This window comes from Anolis carolinensis, chromosome 2, assembly GCF_035594765.1.
Source record: "Anolis carolinensis isolate JA03-04 chromosome 2, rAnoCar3.1.pri, whole genome shotgun sequence".
NCBI classification, from domain to species: domain Eukaryota; kingdom Metazoa; phylum Chordata; class Lepidosauria; order Squamata; family Dactyloidae; genus Anolis; species Anolis carolinensis.
In genome coordinates this window covers 81,349,989-81,371,534 of record NC_085842.1, presented here as the reverse complement: position 1 = coordinate 81,371,534, position 21,546 = coordinate 81,349,989, and the positions used below count along the sequence as shown (strand labels likewise).

General features: G+C 42.5%; 1 protein-coding gene across 4 annotated transcripts in view; it reads left to right on the top strand.

The window, feature by feature from the left end:
• The window catches only part of rad54l2 (RAD54 like 2), a 122,578-nt gene extending 101,291 nt beyond the window's left edge, over positions 1-21,287 (top strand). For 3 of the 4 annotated variants that reach the window (XM_008105082.3, XM_062970069.1, XM_008105083.3), the window contains 11 exons: positions 453-704; positions 1,517-1,635; positions 2,760-2,878; positions 3,264-3,363; positions 4,932-5,137; positions 5,507-5,682; positions 6,114-6,310; positions 7,399-7,595; positions 13,604-13,693; positions 14,409-14,501; positions 14,895-21,287. In XM_008105082.3, coding sequence (XP_008103289.1) covers positions 453-704; positions 1,517-1,635; positions 2,760-2,878; positions 3,264-3,363; positions 4,932-5,137; positions 5,507-5,682; positions 6,114-6,310; positions 7,399-7,595; positions 13,604-13,693; positions 14,409-14,501; positions 14,895-15,889 — 2,544 coding nt within the window. In that variant the 3' untranslated portion in view covers positions 15,890-21,287. The remainder of the gene's footprint in view (positions 1-452; positions 705-1,516; positions 1,636-2,759; positions 2,879-3,263; positions 3,364-4,931; positions 5,138-5,506; positions 5,683-6,113; positions 6,311-7,398; positions 7,596-13,603; positions 13,694-14,408; positions 14,502-14,894) is intronic. The other variant, XM_003217632.4, reaches the window with a different exon arrangement.
• Positions 21,288-21,546: the final 259 nt, after the last annotated feature.

Below are 21,546 nucleotides of genomic sequence, written 5' to 3'. Positions count from 1 at the left end.
CACCCTGGAACTTCCACAGATATATAAACCCCACTTGCCTAGTTTCCAACAGACCTCACAACCTCTGAGGATGCCTGCCATAGATGTGGATGAAATGTGAGGAAATAATGTTTCTGGAACATGGCCATACAGCCTGGAAAGCAACCCAGTGATTCCAGTCATGAAAGCCTTAAACAACACATTAGGAGGAAATTTTTGCAAAAACTTTTGATACTTGGCAGGGCAGGGAGTGTTCGAACACAGTGGAAATACTACCCACATCCCCTAAAGGTTATTCTGAGGCAATTTTTTTGAAAATATTTTGGGAAAAATATTTGACCGCCAGAAGGTTACATAATGCCTCACAAGCAGCTGTAGATAAAGTCAGGAGAGAAAATGACTTAGGAAGTGATACTAAATTGATTAATTTCTGAATTATTGGATTGGCAAAGTAACATCCCATCGTCTTTTAGATCTGGAATCACCCGGATGTGCTCTATGAAGCACTGCAGAAAGAGAATCTGGCAAATGAGCAGGACCTGGATGTTGATGACCTTGGTACAGCTGGTACCAATTCACGCTGCCAGCCACAGGGAGTAAAAGGAAAAGCTGAGAACAATGCGTTGGCATCACCTGTCGGAGAGGCTACCAACAGCAAATACATTCAGGGCATTGGCTTTAATCCCTTTCAGGAGAGAGCCAATCAGGTTGTAACATATGAGTGGGTGAGTACCAAAGACCAGATGTGGGTTATTCCTTCCCTTCCCAAAATAAAGAAGGATACTTTATTTTGGACCAGACTTTCCATGGCATCTCCTTACTGTTAGATGTATGCACTGTATCAATGGTTTCCTTCTGTGGACAAAATAGAGAACTCTGTTGTATCCAGTGTTTCTCTTCCCCTCCTGTCTTTTGGATGCCCCATAAGTCTGCCTCACAAGATGGAGACTCTCTGAAACAGTTGTGTATGTGTGTGTGTGTGGGGGGGGGGGGATGGGGGGGATGAAGGAAGAATAAGGGGAAACAAAATTTCTGTTATGTGCAAGTACACAATCCATCCTGTAATCTGGGACTCACTCCTATTAGTATTTATTAGAATTCAGGAAAGAGGAGGTCACAGTTAATCTGTAGACTATAAACACTCTTGCCTGACATCACACATGACAGTGTACATATTTATTCCCACCTAGAGAGTACTTCTTTGGAAGACAGTCGTCATATAGAAAACCTTTTTTCCACTTTGTCCTTTGTTGTAAAGAGGTTATTGACATTTATGACTTGAAGAAAAATTGCAGCATTTATCAAAGGCTCTGGAATTAAGTTTTGTGGAAGATTTGTTTCTGTATGAAAGGTGCTATCTTAAGCGCTTGACCTACTGGAGTGAGTCAATGGTGTATTAAGCCCATTACTGTGTTCCTGTTCTTGTTTGAATGGAAGCAGAGTAGAACTTGTGGAACTCCAGAGGTGTACATTGGTGAATCAGTATGTAGCCACAATTACTTTCATTATGGCACTCTATGTCTTGTTTTACCCACAGGCTAAAGACATCCTGTGTGATTACCAGACTGGGGTCTTGCAGAACTCACCAAAGATGGTATTGCTCTTTCATCTTGTGGAAGAAAGTGTGAAACTTGGAGATAAAATACTGGTCTTCAGGTAGGAGGCAGTTACAATTCTGCATTCATTGACCATACTGTAGGGAAATGTGAAGCAATGTAAATAAATTAAAAGAAGTGACTCAGAATTTAACTGTTAACAAAAATACTTCTTCAGGTAATGGAATTCTTAATTGGGTTTCATGTTTCGGGTAGGTATCTTCTTGGCTTTTCTAGTCCTTTCCGTGCTACTATGAAACTACAAAAGTTGTATAAACGATTTCTAATAGGAGCCTGACAGAGCAATTATATATTTCTATCTTTAAAGGACTATTGCTTTAGTTAATATCTGCTCCCATGTACTGATATCCTATTAGGAGCACCGATGCAAGTGCCCTTCCTAACAGAACAATATAGTTGAACATCCCATTTGTAGAACTTGTATCAGGAAAGAGCTGTTACATGGCCACATTTTTAATTAAATAATATATACTTCTAATTTATTGGATTTATATTCTGATTTTCTCCCAAATTCGGAATTTTTTGGAAGACATCTGCCCTTCTGGAGCTGTAGTAGTTAAGATTTGTATTTTAGGTAATTTCTTTTTGTTCTATTGGATTAATTTAATGTTGTTGTAACCTATTTTTGAAGACAAAGATCCAGAAAGAGGGACATATGTTTAAGAAGGAGCTACTATGAAAAGCCATTGTTTGTTATATTTTTCTCAGTTGATAGCATTTTCCCCTTGCCCATTGCTGTCAAATATGTGATAACATCATTCATCTTCCACACATTTGATTTGCACCCATTCCCTGATAATCTTCATGCCTCTCAGATTCTTTCCAATATCTCATGCATATGCTGCACTTAAAAGGTATATTAAATGTTGTGAAGTAAGATACGATTCCTTGCTCTTAGGCTATCAACAGGTTCTAGACTACTCTTTTGTTCAAATTATTGTTGTTGTGTACCTTCAAGTCATTTACAACATATGGTGACCTTAAGGCAACCTTATTATGGGGTTTTCTGTGACTTAGAGCACATGATTCACCCATCATCACTTAGTGGGTTTCTATGGCCAAGCAGGGAATTAAATTACACACTGGTTGAAATTATCCTGGTCTTCTTGCTCAATTCCTTGTCCATCTGAGTAGAGCTCATGTTTGTTTTGTTTTGTTTTGCAGCCAAAGCCTCTCCACATTGTCTGTCATTGAGGATTTCTTGGCTAAGAGACCAATGCCTTCTCCCCCAGGCTTGGAAGCACAAGCAATCCATACCTGGGTCCGAAATGTGAATTATTATCGTAAGTGTGGCTTAAGTCTGCCATGTCTAGGATACTGATTCTTTCTTGTTAGGATGTAATGTATTATTTTTCTATAGGTAGTTATCCACAAACTGAGCAACATCCTGTGCATTTGACAAAGTGGGCTGTCTTCCTTGAAACCTAAAGCCAAAGAAAACTTTTTAGTTTTTAAGGTGTTAATATATGACTTGTTTTTGTTGTGAAGTCATAACAGCTTATCTACTTCAGTTTCCTATGGTGATGTACTCAGTTGCATTTCTTCTTTGTCTTCAGGCTAGTTTTATTTAAATGTTTAATACTACCAAAAACATTATGACTTCTTTGTTTGGTAGATGTTAATGGATAAATGTGTTTGAACAATGCATATATATTTCCTGTTGAGTAGGACTGGATGGCAGTACTTCAGCTTCTGAAAGAGAGCGACTAATCAATCAGTTCAATGATCCCACCAACACATCTGTTTCTCTCTTCCTTCTTTCCACACGGTAAGTTGACTGCTTGCTGATGGCATGATATTAGGATGCAGACTGCGGGGTTCACTTCGAAAAAAAGGCACAAGAGTGGCTTCTCAAACAGGCAGGGGAAAATCTCTCTTTCAAGATCCCAACCACTGCCACCATTAAATGTGGGACACCCTGCCCAAAGCCCCTTTACATTTAGGCTAAGGGAATCTTTTTCTTAATATCCCACACCTTTGCCACGCCTTTTTAATATTCGATCTCTCAAATCCCACTATGACAGGCGGCAATCCTTCTTTCAGGATCCCAGCCACTGCCAGCTATAAAACTTGAGTCTGTGCGTGTGCATGTATGAGAGGATGTGACACTGAGGGAAAGTATGTGAGACGAATCTTCCGCTGACTCTAAGTAGAGCAGTTCACCACTCAGGAACACTGTCTTTATTAAAAACAAAAAATTATTTATTTATGGTTTCTTTAGTCTAAAAAGCATAACTTGTTGCAAAGGTTTACTTCTTCAGTTTCATTTGTACATAATATAGACTATATCTTTCATTCTTTAACATTAACAACTTGACTGAAACTTTGTCTCAACAGTATTCCTTTCAGCTCTATCTCACTGGAAACCTAAACCTAACTTACTTCAGACATCTTCTTTCTAGCTCACCGGCTAGAGAACTTTACTAACTGAATTTCAGACTTCTTCCTAGCTCACCAGCTAGAGAACTTCACTAACTGAATTTCAGACTTCTTCCTAGCTCACCGGCTAGAGAACTTCACTAACTGAATTTCAGACTTCTTCCTAGCTCACCGGCTAGAGAACTTCACTAACTGAACCCCAGACACACACAAGTATTTCCTCTAGCTTCCCTCACTAGAAACAAGAATCTAATTCAACTCCTTTTTAAAACATTCCCTCCTTTTTCATCCATCTAGCTCCGCCCCTTTCGTGCTAGCTTCGAAATAGTTACATTTCTACAGAAGCAGCTACGTTACCATGGTGACTCACAGCCAATCATCAGTAGCTAACTCCTGCCCACCTTTATCTCTGAATCAACATTAATTAACATAGACAAAAATCACCAATAAAATAAGGCTTTCCGTTACACAGACCAGTATGGGATAGACACTGGTGAACAGTTAGGTACTCATCTTTGAAAACCTCAAGTATAATTTGAAAGGATTACCCTAAACACTTTTAGAAACCCTTGATGACCTGGGTTAAACATCTCATGTTCACTGTCTTCAATAGGTACAATTAACATCATGTTAATTTATGTTAAGAGTTAAGCAAAAACAGCAGAAGTCAATCCATGATTTATGTTTGCAAAAAAAAAATTAGCTATGGTTTCACTTACACTTGTTCTAAAAACAAGTCCTCCCTGGAAGTGTTTGTGGACATCTCTAAGTTCTCCAGTGTTAGTCTGTGGTATGCTTCCTGCCCAAGTATAGTCAAAATGCTATCACCGTTTCAGCTATGCACAGAAGACCCTAGAATGTACCCTGAACAGACACAGGGGTCATACTGTACTTCTAAAATCTTGTCAAACTTTTTATAAAACAATTGTGTTCAATTTTTTAAAAAAATTCTTGTAGAGCTGGATGTTTGGGTGTGAACCTAATTGGTGCAAACAGAGTGGTAGTATTTGATGCTTCCTGGAATCCATGCCATGATGCTCAAGCAGTCTGCCGAGTGTATCGTTATGGACAGAAGAAGCCTTGTCATATCTATCGATTAGTTTCTGATTTCACATTGGAAAAGAAGATTTATGACCGCCAGATCTCCAAGCAAGGAATGTCAGGTAGGCCAGTTTTTTACCTACCTTTCACCAAATCACACAGGCTTTTGGTTGGTTGCCTGTTGCTATCTCCTTCAGTTTCAAACTTTTGGTTCTCCCCTTAGCTTTTTTCTAAGGCCTGTCCTACATTACCATATTATCCAGATTATTGAAGCAGATAATCCACATTATCTGCTTTGAACCGGATTATCTGAGTCTACTCTGTCATATAATCCAGTTCAAAGCAGATAATCTGGATTTTATCTGGCACTGTAGAAGGGGACTAAGTGTTGTGCATATGTGCAATCGCTTGCTAATGTCACAGTTCACAGGTAAAATTGCAACAGGAGTAGCAGTTCTTCCTCTTTTCTGATCAGTGCATATTTTCTTTAGATCGTGTTGTGGATGACTTGAATCCGGTGTTGAACTTTACCCGGAGGGAGGTAGAGAACTTGCTGCACTTTGTGGAAGAAGAATCTGAACCTGCGCAGCTTTCATTCAGTCCCATCAAGATCAAAGAATCTGTTTTACAGCTGGCCTGTCTCAAATACCCTCATCTCATCACCAAGGTTGGGAAACAAGAGAGGGGGAAAACATACTACATCTCTCTTATTTTGCTTCTCGGCTCTAAAATGTACACATGAGCATAAAGTATATTCCAGTTAAGATTCACACTGCAGTAACAATACTCTCAGCTGCTGTAAATTAACTTTCCTGACAAAACATCTACACATAATATGATTTGCAAATATATGGAATTTTTGAAAAATATCCTGAGAAGTGTTCTTAATATTTTTAGGGCAACTTAAATGTGAAGTGCATAAAATAACACCTAAGACTTTTCTAAATTTTTATGTGAGCATTTTTAACTTACTAGTAATCTTTAAAGGAGGGGAAGATGGATGTTTGCCATGTTGTTTCACAGCATGCTATCTTTTTCAGTACCTTTGGCAAAGGAATGTGTCTAAAATGATATTTCCTCCCTGTTCTCTAACCACAGGAGCCTTTCCAGCATGAGTCACTGCTGATTGACCGTAAAGAGCACAAGCTCACCAAGGCAGAGAAGAAAGCGGCCAAGAAGAGCTATGAGGAAGAGAAGCGTGCGTCCGTCCCCTACACCCGTCCGTCCTATGCCCAATATTACCCAGCCACTGACCAGAGTCTTTCAAGTATACCTGCCTTCAGTCAGAGGAACTGGTGGGTGCTTTCTTTGTTTTTTTGAGTCTGAAGGGGAGTGTCATATTTTTAAGTATGCTTTGCTGCTTACTGGCAAAATTTCCCTAGCTCTTAGAAAGTAGGTCAGGCAAAGAAGGGTATTTGTGCTTCCTGGTAGCTGTGAATAATTGGAGGTGATGGGGAAAATAAAATGAAACAGATAGGTTTTCCAAGTTCATTCTGTAGAATCCTCCTGCTGTGATGTGAGAGCAGGGCCGGCCCCACCATAGAGGCCACGTGACGCCGCCGCCTCGGGCGCAGGTCCCGGGGGGCGCCGTCAGGCTGGGCGGGAGGCGGGGCACCGCTCTGACGGTGCCCCGCCGCCCGACCAGTGCGCCCTGGCCTTGTAGCTCCCTCTTTCACCGCCCGGGAAGGGGAGGAGGGATCCCATCCTCCCCTCCCCGGGCGGCGAAGCCTCTCTCTTTCGCCGCCCGGGGAGGGGAGGAGGGATCCCCTCCTCCCCTCCCCGGGCGGCGAAGCCTCCCTCTTTCCAACCCTGGCCGCGCCTCCCACGCTGCGTGGGAGGCGGGGCCAGGGCGAATAGCATGGGAGGCGGGGCCAACCCTGGCCCCGCCTCCCACCCAGCGTGCCCTGGCCCCGCCTCCCACGCAGCGTGGGAGGCGGGGCCAGGGCACGCTGGGTGGGAGGCGGGGCCAGGGCGCAGGAGGCGGGGCCGGCGAGGGGCACTTTTCAGCACCCCCGCTTAATATTTAAATTTATCTCCGACCGGCCCTGTGTGAGAGTAAACCTTTAAAGATGGCTACATACAGGCCCCCATATGCATATAACATATTAATGTGTGTAATGTACCTCAGACCATTCAGACTGTTTTTTAATGTTGATTTCTTGACAGATTGCTTAGAAGAAATTGACAGGATTTCTGTTAGTGTTTGGCATAGTATAGCTCTGTGCACAGTTGTCTCAGAAATCTGTGATTGGTGCCTTAGTTGTAATCTGGGGTCCCTTCTCTTGTAGAGCAACTGTTTTCTCCCCCTGGAATGATCTTGTTGATGGCTCCCTTCCAGTTCTGTAAGTCTTTGTGGATTCATTCCTGTCTCTTCTGTCCACAGGCGACCAAGCCTCAAAGGTGAGGACAGGCCAGTGGCAAGTGTGCGGCCTGTTCAATCCACTCCCATTCCTATGATGCCTCGGCATGTTCCCTTGGGCAGTATGGGCTCAGCTTCTGTTTCCAATCCTGCTATCAACTTCCCCATCAATTATCTGCAGCGCGCTGGCGTTCTCGTACAGAAGATTGTCACCACAACAGGTCAGTTCCTTTATGTAGATCAAGGAAGAGACATAAAAGTGCAATCTTAACACCTTTATGAAAATGAGATTGCACTAAATCTGAATAGTGAAAGTGACTTTGTTGCCAGCCCTTTGGTGCTGATCCCCTGAAATCAGGGTTTTGTTCAAGTCAAGAGTAATTCATTAATGTATACTATATAGAGCAGTAGTGTCCATAACCTTAAGATGTTTATAATCTTTAATGAAGTTAAACCAGATTTATCAGTCCTATAGAGCAGAAAACTTCCAGAATCTCCCCAAAATTTACTATACAATCAAAAAACAATACAAAGCCATGTTAGTGAGAAACAAGAGGGAGAAAATGAACAGAAGATGGGATGCCCTGGTTGATGCTTCCTTAAACGACAACTCCAAGCAATTCTGGACCCTGGTCACGGGAATGCTGGGAACTGGGAAAACCTCTCCCAAATGCCATATACCAGCACAGGTGTGGGAAAAGTATTTTACTATACTATATGAGTCAAATGAAGAGATACCCAGAAGGGAGTGGGAAGAAAATGCAGTGATCTCCTTCGGTAGCACAGACGCACCACAATGGCCCCTGGTGACCAGTAGGGAGATTAAAAGTTTGATTTCATCACTTAAAAACGGTAAAGCCCCAGGCCCAGATCAAATAGCCCCTGAACATCTAAAAAACAACATCTCATGGTGGACAGCCTTTCTGGGCCCCCTCTTCACACATATTAACCGCACAGCCCTAATTCCTGCCTCATGGTCAAAATCTATTATAATCCCAATTTATAAAAAAGGGGACAAAAACGACCCAGCAAATTACCGTCCCATCAGCCTGCTCTCGGTGGTGGGTAAACTTTATGCTCGCCACTTATATAACAGGCTCCTAGACTGGTTGGACTCCGAAAAAATAATAGGCGAGGAACAGGCAGGCTTTAGAAAAGGGAGGTCTACCATAGACCACTGTATTGTGCTAAACCACCTAGCTGAAAAATACCAAAAACATCCCTACAAGGGATTATTTACTACTTTCATTGATCTAAAAGCCGCGTTTGACTCAGTCCCAAGAAACTTGCTGTGGCAAAAACTGCAAGAGACCACAATTGACAAAAGGTTGCTCTGGCTGATCAAGAGCTTATACTCAGACACTACAACGCAAGTAAGATGTGGTGTACAAGGACATTCTTAAAGAGATCCACCTAGTTTGTTTCTTCTTATTCCTTATTTTAATGTGGGGCAAAGAGGACACAGGAATACATAGATAAATTTTAGTTGGTTTTACAAATCCTCCGTTGAACATTCTCTGCTGTGTTTAGAGTGGAATTCCATTATCTTTCTGTTCATCCATGAATTTCTTATAATTTTACTGGCAATTGGGCAATACATAAATTATTCCAAAATATATAAATCAAACGGTGCGAAGAGAGTCAGCGGCGCCGGCACCCTCTTCCAGCGTTCCAGATCCACCCCAACAAGCTCCATCTGCTGTCAAGAATTCAATGACTGCACTTTGCGCATTGACGGACCATCTGCGCAGGGTTCCATACTTCGCACTTTAACAACACAACCATTCAATGCTAAGGCTTCCCGCCAAGTGGAACTGTAGAGGAGAGTTTACTGAACAAGCCAGTACCTGCCGCATACCAGTACTGCCATCTGTTGAGGGGTTACGAAGGTGGAGGCATTACTTTTCATTCAACCCTTGTATATGGAGGCATACCAGACATTTCTCTGGGATAAAGTTGCCCTGTATTTCAACCATCTGCCAGCGGCAGAGCTTTCAAGCAGGAGGCGCTGATTCTTGTAGGCATACAAAAGGACCTGGCTAAACACATGGCCGCCTCAGCGGGAAGATTGTTCACAACAGCAGTAGCCCTTCACCGCCATACCTGGCTTCACATATTGGAGTTTTCCTCATCGGCACAATGGGTTATCAGTGATCTCCCGTTGCATGAGTTGGGGCTGTTCAACCTAGATACAGACTTGCAGCTAGAGCATGCTCATAAAATGCGACAGACTGCATACAGGTTTGTATTCCTGTCCTTGCCTGCTCCTCCATCTGGAGCAAAAGGGCCGAGCTATCCAGCTTACTATCAGAGGCACTATAATCTGGATACCTCGAGGACTACTTGCCTCAGATTGCTTCAGCTACAATACCTCCTCTCCCCTCCTGGGGCCTCCAATAGGCTAGCGAGCAGCCTGGCCAGTCTTGCTGACGAACTTAGCCCTCGCCTTCAGGAAGGGTGACAGGCTTCAAATGTTATGGTTCTGCACCCAGTGCACCCTTAGGTGTTGGTGTTTACTCATTTGTGGGCCCACTGCCATTTGTGCCCTGTGATGATATTGCCTCATCATTCACTCTGGCGCCAACATTTCTTTGGATCACCCCCTTTTGTTTCTAGAGGCATGGTACAAAATCACGATGGACCATTGGGTCTTGGAGATTGTCAGAAATTGCTATACTATTGAGTTTGCTAGCCTTTCCCCAATTGTGCGCCTTCAGACTACACCCCTTCTGCCCCCTATGGAAGGGGATACAGACCTTGCTCCAGAAAGTTGTGATCCGTCAGAATATTCCAGATGTTTCTTGTTTCTGTAACCAAAAGGCAATGGAAAGATGGTGGCCTTCATCTGATTCTGGACTTCTGTGGGTTTAATCATTACATTAAACCACGCAACCTCAAAATTGTGACATTGCCTATCATTCTGTTGTTGTTCAAGTTGTGCTTGTGGTGGTGGAAATCAAGTGGGAATTTTCTTTTATAAATGCAGAAATAGACACAGGACCCAGTTTACATAGAAATCTTAAATGTCCCTCGCTGATACCCTTTTTTGGGTGAAAATTTTCATCAGTAGAGGCTAGACAAAGAGAAGGCTTATAGTGTTAAATCAGCATTTATAACAGCAACCAATAGTATTATTTATTTACTTTGTTTATACACCACCTTTCTCCCTTTGGGGACTCAATGCGGCTAATAATCCCACACTTTGATCATAGTTTGAAAAAATGTAATACAAAAATTAAAAAATTAAAAAAAATACAGTGTGGATTAAGGTAAAAACAGATTAAAATAAAACAAATACACTAAAAATAGCCTTTAAAAGTCACATGGGGATAGTAAACAGGATTGTGTGGATCTGAAGGATCCAACCTTATTTTAGCATAATTATCTTAATGCATGCTATTTTTCATGGTCTAATGTGGAGTCCATTGTTCCATTATGCTTATATCATGATGGTTAAGAAAAAAAAGTTTCTCACTCAGAAATTTGGAATGCTTATGTGTATACAGGAAACATTTTTTATTTGTACTTTGCAATTCTAAGATTGAATACTGCTGTTTTATCTACAGCAATTGCTGTATTTTATTGTTTTTACCAGGGGGTACTGTGAATTTATGATGTTGTGTTTGACTCTTTATTGTCTGTTTTGTTTTGTACTTATATTTTGTTTGTCACACTTTGAGTGTGTCACACTTTGTGAGCCGCCCGAGTCCCTCTGGAAGATGGTGGTGTGATATAAATATTATTACTATATTGTATGACACAGCAAACAAGATAGATATGCTGGATTTCGTATCACAAAATCACAAGTCGAACATTTCCCAAGTGTCTAGGACTGTGTGATGTATTTTCAGATGATGTGCGCAGATCCCAGTAGAGTGGCCTTTTGCAGTTGGCAGATCGTAATTTTGTCAATGTCTATTGTTTCCAAATGCCGGCTGAGATCTTTTGGCACGGCACCCAGTGTGCCGATCACCACCGGGACCACCTGCACTGGTTTCTGCCAGAGTCTTTGAAGTTCAATCTTGAGGTCCTGATAGCGGCTGAGTTTTTCCTGTTGTTTTTCGTCAATGCGACTGTCACCTGGTATGGCGACATCAATGATCCAAACCTTTTTCTTTTCCACAACTGTGATGTCTAATGTGTTGTGTTCCAGAACTTTGTCAGTTGGATTCGGAAGTCCCACATTATCATCATCATCATCATCATCATCATCAGCTATAGTTTCTGCACTTGCATGTATTCCCAGTTCACAGTCCCTACTAATGTTAATTCTATCTTTTTAAGTGTGCTATTTCTTCTCAAAACCAGTGAAATACATGGTGCCTAACCCAGTTCTTTTCATTCTGGTGGTATGTTGGTGCTCTATCAGGCATAGACCATGTCTCTGCTTTCTACAAGCTTTCATCTTTGTGATTCTCATCACCAGCTGGCAGATGCCCATTTTTTTCCACTTCCCCTTTTTCCTGGCCATGTTCATCATCCCCTCCTACCTCTCTTCATCTATGTTTATATGTGTGGTTGAAGTCAGAGCTTCTATGTTGGAAAGGAAGACACGTTGATATGTATAATTTTCAGTATTGTTTAAATATTTGTTTATTCATTTGATAAGGAGAGATATTTAACCAATATTTGGTTAAAATTCCAAACAGGATATGCTTCTCCCACCCCAGTTGTATATGAATGTCACATCTGGGGACCAACTCTGGGGGTTGGTCGCATCTCCTCCTATGAGCCAGTGCGGACCTTGAGATCATCCGGGAAGGCTCTCCTCTCATTCCCACCACTGTCTCAAGTGCGGCTGGTGGGGACAAGGGAACGAGCCTTCTCGGCAGTGGCCCCCCAGCTCTGGAATGCACTGCCAAAAGAGATCAGGCAATCCCCTACATTATCCAATTTCCATAAGGAACTGAAGACCTGGTGGTGTTGGCAGGTTTTTGAGTAATTACATTGGAATACCGCCGATTTCTGGGTCTGAATATATTGCACAAGATTTATCTAGCCTACAATGATACATTTTAATATATTGGGTTTATGGTTCCCATCCCCTTGATCAGGTTGTGTAAGTGTTTTTTATTGCTATATAATTGTATTGTTTTACCTTGCTTAATAATGTGTTATTATGTTGTTATGTAATATATGTGTGGTTTTTATGATTGGAAACCGCCCTGAGTCCCATCTGGGAGATAGGGCGGTATATAAATAAAGTATTATTATTATTATTATTATTATTATTATTATTATTATTATTATTATTATCATCATCCTGCCTGCATTTGTAGTTTAGCAGGGGTGAAATCAACAGTTACGGACTCAAGCAAAATAAAACAGACATGCTTATGGAAGTCTAATTATACAAATGTGTCTAAGGTAAAGGTAAAGGTTTTCCCCTGAGATTTAGTTTTGTCTGACTCTGGGAGTTGGTGCTCATCTCCATTTCTAAGCCGAAGAGCCGGCGTTGTCCGTAGATGCCTACAGGGTCATGTGGCTGGCATGACTGCATGGAGCGTTGTTACCTTCCCGCTAGAGTGGTACCTATTGATCTACTCACATTTGCATGTTTTTGAACTAGATTGGCTAGATTGGCAGAAGCTGGGGCTAACAGTGGGAGCTCACCTTACTTCCCGGATTTGTACCACTGACCTTTTGTTCAGCAAGTTCAGCAGCTTAGCGGTTTAACCTGCTGCACCTCTGGGGGGCTCCTACAAATGTGTCTACATGTAAATTAAATTATAAATTTAAAAAGCAACATGCTCGCATCAAGATAAAAATGTTGTATAATGTCTAAAACAGGACACATCTAACAGCAGTGCTGTTTTTGCATCCTGGAGCATCATGAGCCATCCAAATTTGTTTTCCCAAATATGTTCCCATGGTGAAATTTCCAACAGCCTTAAGAAACCAGGATTCCATTTTTTTTCGTAATAACTCAGAAGGGAGAATTTTGGTAGATAATCTTTGTCAATGCAATATGTGAAAAAAGATATGCTGTGTGAAAAATATTCTGCAAAACTAATTAAAGGTGCAATTCTACATTTGAAAAACCAATGCTATATGATATGTATTTTCTACATTAGTAATTAATTTTCACATTCTCTCCTTTTTTGTATTTTTTCTTTTTAAAAAACCCGTTAAATACTGACCATTTCTACATTTCACCAATACAAAGCATTTAAATGATGGTTTTGTTTTCTAGCAGTGTGTCACATAAATACTGTTTTATCCATTTCAGATATAGTGATTCCAGGTACAAACACTTCAACTGATGTGCAGGCAAGAATCAGTGCTGGCGAGAGCATCCACATCATTCGTGGGACTAAAGGTAACTGAGATGGAACAACATGCAGTGAAAAAAGATCCAGCAACTGTCACTTGAGCACCTCTTTTTCATTCTTTACTGAATGCTTCTAATCTACTACATGCTTTGCAGTGATCAAATTTGACATGCCCATCTTTTGCTAAAGACCTAGCTTGATGCATATTTGCATAGTGATATTCAGCTAAGCAATGTTGCATAGAAAAGAAAATGCAAGGCCTTTTAGATTGGACTAGGTTCTTACCACCTTTAACTTTTGCAGATTGTCTAGGGCATTACATTCGCCAGCAAATGCTTTTTTTGGTTTCAGGGTTTTGAACATTGAGGTGTGCATTAGATTTGATGGCACACTAGATTTGAGTAAATATGGTATGCGTACTTGGGACCTGTTAATTTGGTTTGTGGTTAAAAGAATGGACCACACATTAGATTAATGGATTCATGTTATTATCTTAAAGAGTTGAAACAACTGATTGACTAAAAGCAAACCATCAAAAAGTGGGGGGGGGGGGGCACATGCAATTTACCACCTATGAGAGGAAAGGTTATATAGGAAATTCAGCCCTTCTTACTTTGAACTTTTTCAAAAACTAATGGGATTACTTTTTTGTGTAACTTGATGGGTAAAATTTTGCTCTCAGTCAAATATGTATTTTCCTCTGTCCTTCACCAGTTACACATTGGTGTGACTGTGGCATCTTCTATTCTTGTTTTCATTCAGGGACATATATCCGGACCAGTGATGGTCGGATTTTTGCTATCCGGACCACTGGCAAACCCAAAGGCAGTGACGATCATCACATGGTTCCCTCAGGTGAGGCGCTTATGACCTTGAGAGTCCTTATTCAACTTTACCTTGGGAGGGGAGGGATAATTTTGAATTATTCACTATTAATGTTTAAAGTGTCTAACAAACTTTAGGTGAAGATAAAGGTTTCCCCTTGACATTAAGTCTAGTTGTGTTCAACTCTGGGGGTTGGTGCTCATCTCCATTTCTAAGCCAAAGAACCAACATTGTCTGTAGATGACTCCAAGGTCATGTGGCCAGCATGACTGCATGGAGCGCCGTTACCTTCCCGCTGGAGCAGTACCTGTTGATCTACTCACATTTGCATGTTTTTGAACTGCTAGACTGTCAGAAGAGATTATGTAGAGATTATGTAGGCTTCTTTCTTTGCCAAACTGACTGCTTTTCTTTTGTTCACAGGATCCCAGGGCTCATCTCTTGAATCCACCAGCAATGGCAGACACAATTCATCATCACCCAGTAATCCCAACACAGAGGAGCTCACCCGGCCTCTCTCTCCCGACAGCCCCGAAATTATCAGTGAACTGCAACAATATGCAGAAGCCGCTGCAGCCCGCGAGTCCCGACACAACTCTCCTAGCACCAATGCTGCACCTGGACTTCCCTCTCGGAAAGACAGCACAGCCTCCTCAGCCACTCGTGGAACTGAACAGCGAGGTGGGGCCCACGGTGTGGCTTCCTCGTCCTCTTCAGCCCTGCCAGCCAGCAGCCATCACATTGACAGCCACTCAGTGCTGGACTTACGAGGCAACAAGCGCAAGTCAACGTCTCCATCCGGACCAGAGGACCAAGCCCACCGGCAGCAGAAGAAGCGCTCACTGCCGGCCACCGTTCAGGCATATGAAAGTGGGTACCCTGTCTCTGGTGGTTTTGCCATGCCCTCTGTCCCTTTAAACCACAACCTCTCCCATCCATTTGCTCCCCAAGCAGGCAACTCCTTGTACATGGGCACGGGCTCCTCCTATTACCAGCTGCCTAGCTTGCTCTCAGACCCTCATCTGGTGTTCCCTGTGACTACTGACCCTCTGCTGACAGCTGGCACTGCTAGCTCCTCCTCCGCCGCTACCTCAGCCGCCGCCAGCGTCCCCTCTTTCATGTTAAACCCCTCCATGACGGGGATGCTATCCAACTACTCGCTGCCCTTCACGCAGTCCCTCCTGCCTGAGCCCAGGATGTTTGCTCCTTTTCCGGCCCCTGTCTTGTCCAGCAGCCTTCCCAGGAGCATGGCTTCTGCCTACCCTGGCTTCATTTCCCCCCATTCGGGATATCCAGCTGGGGGCCTTCTTCGGTCCCAGGTGCCTCCATTTGACACCCATGAGGTCTCTGAGGTGGGCTGCAGCTCCAACGAGGAGGAGGACAAAGATGATGATGTAATAGAGATCACAGGGAAGTAAGGAGCCTAGTCTTTTCTTTTAGATCTCAACTCAGCCAGGAGGCCATAATTCCCCACTGGACCTTTTTGGGGTCAGGATTTCACATCCAGGACACACAGCAGAGGAGGAGGAGTTTGGGAAGGAGGTGGTATCATGAGTTGTCAAAGATCTGCTCTGTGTGGGAAACTATTGAATGAACACCCCATTTCCAGGTGTGGGGAAACTGGACAATTGGGGGAGAGTGAGGGATAATTGCAAACCATAGGAGTGCCTCCTTGAATTTCCCTCACATGGTGTCTGTATTGTCCAAAAGGGAGGCCTGCCATTACATTTCAGTGCCCTTTAGTAGGCTGGAGACACTGGGTTGAGCTTTTACTTTGTCTGTGGAATAACTCTCACACACGAACTGCCTTATCTGTGAACGTCCATTACCCCATTAATAAGTAGGGGGTGAGTTTGTGCCCTAGGAGCCATGATAATGATGAAAAAGAAGAATTTTTTAATGGAAAACATTATTATTGGAGGGAGGGAAGTGGAATGGGAAGGAGCAGGCATTGTGTAATGTATAGATGGGGTGGGATTGGGGCAGGTTTTATGTGGAAACCAAGTTTGTCTTTCATTCTGCCGAGAGCTCAAGAAAGCTTAGCCTGGTGGCCTTCTCTAGGCCCCTGTGGCATGATGACAGGAGCTGGGGAGAAGCAGCGCGAATATGGGGCTCTCCTGCCTCCTTCCCGGGAGATCCATTCAAAGGCAGGCCCCTTTGTTGGCTCCTGTTCAGCAGGGTTGGGTGGGGACTTTTAAGAGTCTTTTAATGAGGTACTGCTTGGTGGGGTGAGCGTGAAGGCTCTCTTAGTTTCTTCTCTCCCTTTTTCTACTGATGACGCCCTCTGTCCATGGCCCCCATCCCCAATGCTGAGGGATGTGGTCACACATGTTGGGCAGGAGAAAGCTTAGCTTCTCTTAACCTTGGGAAAATGTAACCCCTCAGAAAAGGGATGAGTTTTGATGCTGCCTGTGTTTTTACTGACACTGTGATTGGACTGTTTCCGCAGAACTGCTTTGTTAATTTATTTCATGAAGGCAAGCTATTTATTTGGAAATTCTCACCTCTTTTCTGCTTCTTCCGTGCTGAAAACAGCAGCTTTGGCAGAAAGCTGGATTTGTTCACAGAGTGATCCATTTAAAGAAGAAGCAGGGAGACAGCTAGACTGCTTGGTCAAAACAGAGGTAGCATGCAGGAGCAAGACAAACTGTCCTCCCTTCAGACTGTTTCCACAGCCTTGGACTGTTGGTGCCTCTTTGAGCAAACAAGTGGCAGTACTGCAACAACTTAGTTGACGAGTTGACTGGATCTGTGCTTGTTTTCTTAGCAACGGACCATGTGAGATTGTAAAGCTGATTGCCAGCTGGGTGCCCCCATTTGTTAGAGAGATTGGTTTCTAAGGCAGGTTTCCACCAGGCCAGTAGTTCATCAGCAGGAACACTGTGCTTTTCTGGAGATAATGGTCATCTCTGCTCTGTGGCCAGGCTCTGGTCCAAGGTTACTCCACATAGGCTGCCATAGACGTGTGTGAGGAGAAAGCTCTTTCCTCAGACACTTAAACTTATCAAAGGCTTAATGAAGAAAGGAAGTTGCAGGTGTTTGACAGAGGAGTCAATGTCTGGTTGGCTTTTTGCTACAGCTGGGTGACAAGATACATATGGAGAAGGGGAGTGCTTTTCATAGTTTTTATTAAACAATGCTTTCACTCTTCAAAAAAATTGAAATGCCATTCCAGGGAAAGGGGAAGGGACACTGCTTGGTTGTGATGCATTATCCGTGGTACAGAGTCAGTGAGAGTGGCTGCCAGAGATTTGTGCTAAGTAAGCTTTTCCAAGAGAATGGCTGAGACCCAGTTTTCACATTATCTTTGTTTGGTAGTTGCCATAAAGAAAAAAGAGAGTGGTTTACTAAATCTCAGTCACAGTCTTAACAGAACCCTTTTGACCCACTTAATTTAGCCAAGGTAATCTGAGAATGGAACATTTGTCCACACTGTTTTAATCATATATCAAGCCCCTCTATTTTAAAGGTAGTGGCTAGGTGTTATCTGTGGATGGTTCTGAAAGAGAGCTCTGTCTGTTTGTCTCTGTCTGTCTGTGTGTCTGTGTTTGCACGCAGTTGTGTGAAGAAATTAAAACACGAAATGTTGGGCTTTTCTGACTGTCTTTCTCTGCTTATTGGCCACTATCTGTCAGACCTAACTTCACCATTCATAGAAGCCTTAGATTTACAGTTAGCTATGCAAATTACTTTAATCATTTTAAATAAAACATTAAAATAGTGCTTTCTTCTTTAACATATCCTAGGAGTTGAAAACCGAGGGGTTCTGAGCAAACTTCTGGACAACTTGTCTTTGGATGCACCATGGGAATAAAAAAAAACCAAACACAAACCCCCACAAAAATAACAAAGCAAATTAACTGATGGTGTCCATTCGCGTTTCTCCAAAGACTTGGCCATGGTACGTCTGTGAATCATGCCCTTTTGTGATTTGTATTTGTCCACCTCATGCAAAATATGATGACACTGATTGTACTGTAAACTCACTCAGATGTCTTTTGCAACCCGCTCAAGTGGACTCGGGGACCGGACGTAGGCAGGGAGTTCCTGCTTGAGCCGCAAGGAGTCAAAGCTTCTGAAACCTAAGCAAAATTTTGGAGAAGGATATTGTTTCTTAAGGTTTCAGGCAAACCCAGTCTCTTCAGTGTGTGCTTTTTTGTCAGCATAGCAGATAACATTCTGAGACATCCTGCTAGTTCTTGTTTTGGTTTCAACAGAGTAATGAAATCAACAGACAGACTAAGGTCTTGGTCACTTCAAGCAGTGCTTTCTGATTCTCTTGTTCCATTTTAAGAATGTACAAAGTCTCAGGAAGGGTCACTGGATTACGCAGGTTTAAACATGTCCTCTCTGCAGTTGGTGGGAAGCTTGGTTAGCAGAATAGATGCTTCTGGAACTAATGAAACCAGGTAATCATCTTTTAAATAGGAATGAAAGATAAGATAGCTACTTAGCTCTAGGAAATGGTGTACACTTGTAATTTACAACATTGGCCACTGGATGGCAGTGTTGCATCACATGGATTATTTAGGTTTAAAATACCTTATTTTAAAAAAAACTTGTTTTTGTACTTGGTAAGAAAACTATGAAAATGTTGTCTGTCTGTGCACCTCTCTCCCCCTCCTCCCTCCCTCCCTCCCTCCCTCCCTCCCTCTCTCTCTCTCTTTCTCTCTCTCTCTCCTAATCTTTTGTTAGAATGCTTGAGAACATATTTATACCACTGACAAACTCTATCCCAATTCCCAGTCTCTCAGTCGTACCTTCATAAGCCAACCACTTTCTGTAAATTTTGGAGAGAAGTACATTTTGGGGACAGATGCCTCTTCTTCAGCAAGTGCCTGAGCTGGGTCTCTTTCCCACCTATAGGAATTTAAACTGATTTGTCTCCCAGAGATCAAAACTGTTACATACACATACCCAGTCCTTGCCAAGAGAGAATTAAATTATTTTGTCTCTACTCTAGCAGGCATGGAAAACCTTATCCGAATACTCCAGCTCTCCCACATGATCAGCATCCTCCGGGAAGCTGTAGGTTTCTAGAGGTGAGACTGGTTACGTCTTTGGTCCAGTGCTCATTCCCCAGGAATGTAGTGACCTCTCACAAGCAATGTATTTAGTTTGCACTGTGGTGGGATCTGTCTCTAACCATAGCCTCTGGGCACTGCTCTTAGTTGAGTTCCTGAGACTTAACTCTCATGGGCTCTGTTTTGGGCCTGTATGACTTGCACTGCTTAATTTCAGGCTACAAATAACTGAAGAAGAAAACCCGTGGCATTCAGGTTTGTACATATGCTGACATGGAGCCAAGACCTTTTGGTTAAGTCCTTGAGATGCTGTGAGGGACTCCTGCATATCCAAGGAGCCTTGGAGATATGTATAATCTTTGAGCTATTTTTGTCAGAGCATATTGTTCAATTCAAGATTACCATATACTGTAATATTTCTCCAGCAGCTTTAAAGCAACCTTCCTGAGTCTTGAGTGCTACAAAATGAAACTTGACCCCTGAATAAGTGAGGGAAAGGGGTGACCTTTATACTGTGACATTTCCCAAGCCTTGGCTGTACACAACTCCAACTTTGAGCAGCCTGTGGTTTAAAAACTGGTTGAGGTTTTGTATGGACACACATTTACTGTGATGGTGTCTGTTTTCATTCATTTGATGGGCACAGGACTGGGGGACTTCTCCTTAGTCATGATAAGAGTTACATGTGTGTCTATGCCCACTTCGGGCCTGTCTGTCATGCTTCCATATGGCCAGATTAGAACAGGCTTGGAGCTCAGTGGATACAAATGGTGGGTATGGACGAAAGGAAACGGGTTGCAGTCTGAGGCCTAGCTTGAAAAAGCAAAATCTGACAGTCTTGCCCTTGCAGTATAGAAATATCCTCTCTTCCTTTCCCATTAAATTGAGCATGTTATTAGCTTTGGAGAATCCTGACTCATGTTATGCTGTCTCAGTTGTGGGATCAAACAACAGTGCAAATACTTGTGGGAATACTTCAAGGCACAGCAGTGAAGTTCAACACGTGTTTGCATTGAAATCTTGGCTTTAGGCACTGTGGATGTCTTTACTAAACCTGGGGAAACATTTGATCCATGGATCCACTAAAGAGAGAAACACCCATTGACAGATTGAAAATTTTGTCTTTAACATCAAAATTCTATTTAGCCATGCTTTTTGATTTACAAGTGAATGGATGTTTAGTCCTTGTGGAGATATCTGCTCCCTGTAACTTAAGCAAAGGAGCAGATTGCCTTGAAAAGGGGTGGAGGCACTGCAAGGATGAGCAAACGGATGGGAGAAGTAAGGCGAGAGGCTGGCGGAGAAGGGGATCGGGTAGGAGTCATTTCTTTTTCTTGTGCTCTGTATTGAAACAAGACTACTAACAGCTGCACTGCTTCTTGGGTCCTAGATGATTAACTTCGCAGCTTGTGTTCTCTGTCCCTCCATTAAATCCATTTGTACAGGGGAGCTGAGTGAATCCAATGGTTTTCTTGGTTTGTTTTTGTTCTGCCTTTAGTGTGTGGCCTGTCTTTTGTGATTGGGAATAAAAAAGGCATTTCTGTAGCAGGGTCAGTTGGTCAGCTGGTGGCACGCATGGGTCATGTGCTTCCCTCATCTCTCTGTCAAATGGGATGTGCTCACCCAATCTCCCAGAACAGAGACATTGAACAATTTTGTTGTTTATATGATGTATTTATTTTTACTTGTGTTTCATGTCATTTTTTTAAAAAAATAATAAATTGTAAGTTGGTATAATGCCTATCAATTCTTTCTCCTTTTTAAAAAAAATAAAGTTCAAATGTTACAAATAGTTCAGTAATTCTTGTCTGAAATAAATTTGGCATGTTTTGCTCATAAGCTCCTTCTAAAGATGACAAACACTGGCTCTCATTTAACTAAACTTCATTGTGATGAAGCCACCTCGAAACAGTGTGACCTGTTTCATACAACTTATTCTGCTAATTTCAGTTTTATTTGCACTGTGGTGGAGACATCAGCCAGCCACTTAAAAATCTTGAATCTGAATGCTCGAAGTTGTTGTTCAACTTTTAGAGGGCTGTGTGACTACT